The 6842-nt window shown below is 45.4% G+C and overlaps 1 protein-coding gene across 1 annotated transcript; it reads right to left on the bottom strand.

The window, feature by feature from the left end:
- Positions 1-4175: 4175 nt before the first annotated feature.
- LOC119324950 (zinc transporter 8-like) lies at positions 4176-6506 on the bottom strand. The gene is made up of 3 exons (XM_037598712.1): positions 5760-6506; positions 5539-5688; positions 4176-4614 (listed from the first exon to the last, which is right to left on the bottom strand). Exons 1-3 carry the CDS (start codon positions 6450-6452, stop codon positions 4309-4311), a joined length of 1149 nt encoding a protein of 382 aa, XP_037454609.1. The 5' UTR covers positions 6453-6506; the 3' UTR covers positions 4176-4308.
- Between the last annotated feature and the right edge of the window lie 336 nt (positions 6507-6842).

Consider the following 6842-nt stretch of genomic DNA (forward strand, 5'->3'; position numbering starts at 1 on the left):
TTTTTTTGTAAACAGCTTTTGCATTTTCTTTTCTTTTTCTTTTAGCCAATAAAGACTTTGCAAAAAATTATGCCATTGGACAAAATAATCTCAAAGAATTATTAGGCACTGCCAAAAAAGATTGTGAGGCTTTAGAAATAGTTTGCCATTTTCATAAATTAAAAAGGCATTTAATTTATTTCTTAGGCCACTGTTTGAAGTAGCTTAGGCCACTCAAACCTTTTTGCAAAAATGTTGGTTCACCACCAATATTAGTTGTGGAATATTCTGCACATGATGAACATTTTTGTTTTCATGTCTGAGCATTTTGAATTTCAGACAAAATTTGAATTTGAATTCAACTGGAATGTGAAAGAACATGAGACAATAATGATCAGGCACATGTTTAGCAAAAAGATTAACTTAACCACAGGGGTTACTGTAGCATCATTACACCGGTGTGTTACAAGAGTCATTAAGGCAAAAATGATGACTTTACACCACTCAATAGGTACCTGTGTGACTTTGTCTGTTGAGTCCACTGGAGCAAAGTGAGCCTTCCAAAGCTCCAAACCTTCTTTGGAGAGGAACTCCTCATCCTGACTTGAAGATGCAGAGGACAGTAACTGAATATCCTTGCCAGCAAAACTTGCATTGAAAATAGGGTAAGGGAATCCAGGAGGGGCCTCTAAACAGGTACCTGCTGAGGAATTGGAAATTTCTGCATTTTGATTGGTTTCAGCATTTGAATTGTGAGGAACAAGCTGCTCAGGATCAGCATCATCCACATTGGCCAAAGAGACAGGAACCACAGAGCTGGGTTCAATGCCTGGTGTCTGAATTGGAGGAGCAGGTTTGGCAACAACATCAGCCAAGACTTCAATGGTGGCAGGTGCAACATCAACTTCAGCTGCAACAGAAGGGGTGGCAGCAGCAGAGGAAGCCCCAATCTCATTTGCAGCATAATTGTTAGCAACAGCATATGTTGCAAGAGTGGCTCTGAAACTGTCATTTCTCTTGGAGGCAGAGGAAGGTTGTCATCAGCAGGCAGATGAATCTGAGGAATAGCAAAGTCCTCTAGAGGCAGCTGCTCAATGGGTTGATTAAGATCCAAAGCTATATGTGCCACATGTATAACTGGTTGAACTTCAGGGAGAACCAGGGGTGCCAGAAGCTCATCCAAATCTGGGATGCCTGGTGCACCAATAGCAGACTCAGTAGAACTGAAATTTGCACTTGGCAGACCCAGGGAAAGAGTGAGACCACTGTGATCATCTTCAGGCTGCACCACCTGTACTTCAAGTGGCCCCATTAAGTCATCTAGAGCCAGAAATTCACCAGCTTGGATTTCCACATCAACAGGAAGATGTTGCTGTTGTGGCATAGCCTAGTGACCCCAGCCTTCCTCTTCATCATTGTGAGCTGGATCATTCTCAATTACAGGTAGCACCTATTGCTCAGGCTGCAGGAGATGAAATGCAACAGGCCCAACCATCAGATTGTTCTGATTGGGATGGTGGAACTGTTCTGGTGGCCTTGGGTGGGGGTTGCCATCTTCAGGTACTGGGTCTTTATTAGGTGGTGGAACTCCAATAGGGTTGTCATCGACAATCACAACAGGGCAAGTCCAAGATTGGCCACCGAAATTCTTGGCCTCAGAGACCACAAGACTAGCTGGAACATCTTTGAGTGTATCAACTTTTACTTTCAGTGCAACTGCAACATCACTTGATTTATATCTGTCCCAGACCATCAACTGTCCGAAACTTGCAGTGGCATTAGACAGTTCATGAAAACTTCTTAAATCAGCAGGGAAACCGACAACCATGAGCCAGACATCATGATTCAGATTAAAGTTCTTCCAATGCAGCCCCTCATTGTGCCTTTGAAATACAATATGAATGTCATCATAAGCATGCGGCCCTCTATTGACTAGAAAATCTCTGTCAGCCGCACTGCGAACCCTCGCAAAAACTTGTCCAAAGGGACACTTCGTCACCTCCGAGACCCCAATGCGCTTGGATTGCAGAAACTCAAGTAGGATCTCACGGACGTTGAGGAAACTTACTTCTCCTTGGGGCATGGGGATGATTGTTGCAATGGCATGATCTTCATTGGCTGGCACAAGGTTGCCATGGAGCACGCGATGGCGTGCCGGCCTTCCTTCCACCTCAATCACATGGAAACGCTCGGGGAGGAATGGCCTAGGGTCGAAGGGGAACGAAGCCATTGCCGGCGAGAGCAGAGTCGCCGCTTCCTCCGAAACCCTCGAAGAACGAGCTGGTTGCTGCAGAGAAGGAGGATAGTGGTGGGAATGCGAGTGGGCACCGGCAGTAATGGCTTGATTTGACTGAAGAGGGAGGATGATGCCCTCTCTGACAGGTGGGGTTGAATGCGTCGATTGACGCGAGTCATGGTCAGTAACCAAATGTGGCTGCTACAGGAGAGGCGGTTGAATGCGAGGCGTCGGCTCGGAATTCGTACCTCCAAATCTGCAATTCTCTTTGATATGGCCCAGGCGACGGCATCCTCTGCAGCGGATTTTATTCTTGCAACCAGGCCGAAGGTGGCCCACATCTAGGCAGCGAATACAGAAAAGAGTGCTGGGCTCCCTAGCAGCATGGGCCGCCCAGAAGTTTGAAAACCCGTGGATCCCGCCCCTCCGATCGCCACATTATTGGGCGCAGTTAACACTTGCTGTGATGGTGCCACTGATTGTGTCAAGCGCTGGGAAACTGAAAGGGGTCGATTAGCACCGGATCTGATCGGCGATCTAGGCGGAGATCTGACCGGAGTTCCAACCGGAGGACGAACGGAGGAATTATTGCCAGTAAAGATTCTTGGGGTTTGAACAGCTTCGGAATAAGACCGACGATCACCAGAACGATTGACTACAAACCATTCTTGTTCAAGTTCTTGCTGGTACAGCCTGAACTCTTTGCGGGAATCTGGGCCACCATTGCCCCAAAGGAAAAACCCCAAACTAAAGAGATCATTGACGCAATTCCCCCCTTTGATGATGGCAAAACCTACACTCTTTGAGGAAACGCTGAATTTAAACGACCAATTTTGAAGGCACGAAACTTTGAAACGAGAACCATGACCCCCAAAGCAAGATTGAAGCATGAGACTGACCGAATCAGAGTTGATACGAAGTTAGAACGAGTCACCTCTGCCACCAGGAAGAATTCCTTGAGTTTTCCCCCGTCAAAATGATTGATTGGAACCCCAAATTGCTTCCAGATGTAGGCTTCAAAGGCCAAGCCTTGCTCGAACTTGAGGTCAGAGAGCGCCATCACGGAGATGGAGATCGGGCTTGAGCGAGTGATGTTGAAGCATAGGATTGATGTGGACACCGGGGCCGGAGTGGCCACCGGTGGAGGCTAGGTGGTGGCCGCCGGGGCCGGAGTGGCCACCGGCGCGGCTAGGCAGCGCGGCTAGGAGGCGGGGGCTGGGTTAGCGGGTTTCAGTCTTCTGTTGGTCCCGCTTCTGCATTATCATGTGGATAATGCCTGTTATTGGGAAGAGTAGTGTTTTTCTCTAATCTTATGGCTGTAAATTTTTATCATTTTCCATTATTCTTCAGTGTGCTAAAGAATAGTGAAATCTTGGCTTTTGGTTCATTTTGTAGGTTATGTGTGTAAGTCAAACCAAATGTTCATTGTTCGTCGCTGTTTCAGTCTGTTAGTCGCTACGAGCAGCTTATTTTGATGACAATGCAATCAAGGACGTATGTGTTCGTCTATAAATTTACCTATATTTAGTAGCGTACATACACTTAAAAATAGTAGCATGGTCTTTGTATAGTTATTTTAATCAGCAACATTGCATTAGAGTCTTCGTCAGCTTTGCACATAGTAATGCTTAACTGCTGCTTTGAACTATTTGAATGGCGTCAGTTGTCAGAAATGTATTACTAAATTTTTGCAAATACTGAACTGAGTTTGTCTCATCGGTTTAGTTATTTGATTCAAACTCGGTGAGATTAGTTTTTTATGGTATTAGACATCCCCTTTGCACTGGTGCGGTTCAGTAGCAAGTCAGATGTGTGGTGGATCAACTCTTCGCCTTAGGATTGATGATGTTCGGACACATTGTGATGAGGTGGTTACTGTCGATGAGGGCGAAAAAAAGGATATGAGTGTATGATATTTTTTTCTCTCTCATTGCGACGCACGGGCATTTGCTAGTTTGAATAAAAACATCATCGAATATAACATAAATGAATATATCTGATAAATTACAATTTTATTGGCCATGCAATACAAAGTAGAATTATATTCGATCTGCCGTTATCTTTTCCCATCAATATCGAATTGCAGCGTTTGACTAGGCCCATTTTGCCAGCATCGACATCAGGCCGGCCCCTATCAACATAAAAATGTAGATACCAAGCTGAAGCTTCCATCTTCCCTGCACCTTCGGGTTGGTAAGTTCCTCAGCTAGGAGGTCGACCAGTGCCATGTACACGAGGATCCCAGCCGCGACGGAGTTGAGAAGGCCCTCCATGATCAGCGCGTTCGGGCTGTTCTCGTTGTACACCGACGATATAGCGGCGCCGATGCCAATGCTGACCGGGGTAGTGAAGCAAAAGAAGAGGATCATAGTAATGAGGGAGGTCGCCTTGAACTTTGCCTGCAGATATTAACGAATCAACACAGATTTCGCGCACGTGGAAATTAGTGTGGATACATTCAATACATGTCTCTGTAATTAATATGTACTAGTACTATACTAATACTCCCTCCGTCACAGTTTAGAAGGCACAGTTAAATTTGCGTGCGTTTCCACTATAGACAAGGTTTAGGGCGCATTGCATTTATTTTTAGTAGCTAAGTAGTACTCCGATATCATATTTCTATATGCATGCGTAGTGTGAATGCTATTTTTTAGCCCATCTCACAGCCAATAGATAACCACCTAGGTCCCAGAGAATTTCCAAGTGCGCCTTCTAAACCGTGACGGGGAGTAGATGTAATCTCTATGGGTTTAAAAGTGGTTCACGTTTTTGTTTTGACTACTCTGGTAGTACATATGGAACACATCTTCATTAAAAGCACGAACATAAAAAAATGAACTTCTGATCACAAACGTCTAACAACTACTGTACAATCCGATTTTAGGAAAAGTACATGGATTATTATAGGCACCTCCCAATTTTTGCGCTGTCAGCCTTTTCGTCAAAAACGAATGTTCATTTGTTTCACGCATTCTTCGTAGCATCTATCATATGGATAATATATACGCATAGTATGTTGTATATATGATTATCGGAGTAGTATATATTGAAAATTTTAGATGGTATTGTACCACTTTTTTATCTCTCCTTTTATATACAAAATATGAACATATTTCAAAAATATGCTTAAAACCATGAGTTTAGTTGCAATTTTTGCAGGTAGTTCACTTTAGAGTATCTTAAAAGTATTATATAAACATACTCAAAATGATAAATTAGTATAGGTAATGCTTGCATGTCGTGATCGTTATGATCCTACAAAAGAAAATGATATATAGATCAAATATGCGTGACACGGAAGATAGGGCTAAGTGATAAACCTGAACTATGCAGCCACCAAGGCCGATGCCTTCGAACATCTGGTGGAAACTTAGTGCGATGACAAGTGGCTTGATGGTGTCCGGATCCGGACAAGCGCCGAGGGAGATGCCAATGATCACAGAGTGGACCACAATGCCAAGTTCAAGTACCTACCAATTATCATGCTTAACGTAAGAATATTCACTCGCAACAAAAGAGATGCTATAGGTCAAAAGCAAACCTGTGAGATAACACGTTGCCGGATCGTGTATTTGTCGTCATGGCTGCCGCCGACTGCCACGACAAGCGCTGCCGATCCATGAGCATGCCCGTTCGATGCATGGGTGTGGAGGTCCACGTAACCCTCGTGCATTTCTACTTCCTGGTGACGCCCTTCCCCGGCAGCACCAGCCGGATTCTCCTCATCTACGCCGACCACGCTGCCGCTGCATGCGACTGCATGGGCAGTTCCCTTGATCAACTGCACGCGGGTGATGTACGCTGTTGCGACGGTGTCAAAGATGAGGGCGCCAATAGCTCCCACCATGGCGCCTAACCCAGCGAAGGGGAATTCTTTCCAGGGGCCGCTGACTGGTAGGCAATCTGATGTAAGGTCTTCAAACGCATCTGGAAGAATATGGATGAAGCCCGTGGAAAGAATAACTCCTGCTGCCAACGCCTTGATCAGAAAGAAGGCGTCGGCATCAGCGTTCAGCCAAGGCACACGCCGTCCCATCACAGGCAGGCCGCACCCGAGCGCCCCGCAGATTAATATTGAGAAGAAAGCGGCAATCTTTAGCGAATTAGCACTGCGGTGGTTGGTACCCGCCTTCCCGGACCCGCAGCCACCATCGTCTGCTTGCGCTGCAGGAACAATAATTATCAACGCTACTATGGCTGCGAGGAGCAAGGGACGATCCATGGCGGACTTCATGGCTACTCTATGCTTGGCGTATGGAGTACGAGATGACTACTATCTCTCGACTTCAGAGATCGTTTATATATATAGGAGTAGGTTTGGGTCGTACGTTTGCAGAGTCTGCATGTACATTGCGCCGAGATCGTTATGATACGCTAATTCACGGAACTACGGCCGGCACGATTGTTAAAACTCACAACTTCTGCGCCTTGTCTGCTCCGTGTCAGTTTACGTCAATGCAGATTGTATGACCTTAGCCAGTCGTGCACGTACGTATTAATATTGTTTTACGGTGATCCTAAAAAATATCTTTTATAGTGAACCTATTAATATCTCCTGTATGTAAATTGCGCGCATGTCGCGATCGTTACGATTCTTCTAATTTACGGATAGCCTTTTTTTTTC

Source organism: Triticum dicoccoides, chromosome 6B (assembly GCF_002162155.2).
Source record: "Triticum dicoccoides isolate Atlit2015 ecotype Zavitan chromosome 6B, WEW_v2.0, whole genome shotgun sequence".
Taxonomy (NCBI): Eukaryota; Viridiplantae; Streptophyta; class Magnoliopsida; order Poales; family Poaceae; genus Triticum; species Triticum dicoccoides.

Bases quoted from the DNA above. Each gene is read 5' to 3' on its own strand.
- LOC119324950 (XM_037598712.1), bottom strand. From the start codon at position 6,452: ATGAAGTCCGCCATGGATCGTCCCTTGCTCCTCGCAGCCATAGTAGCG. The intron at 5,689-5,759 runs GTTTGCTTTTGA...GATAATTGGTAG, and splicing joins GGCAACGTGTTATCTCACAG to GTACTTGAACTTGGCATTGT. The intron at 4,615-5,538 runs GTTTATCACTTA...TAATATCTGCAG, and splicing joins TTGGTGGCTGCATAGTTCAG to GCAAAGTTCAAGGCGACCTC.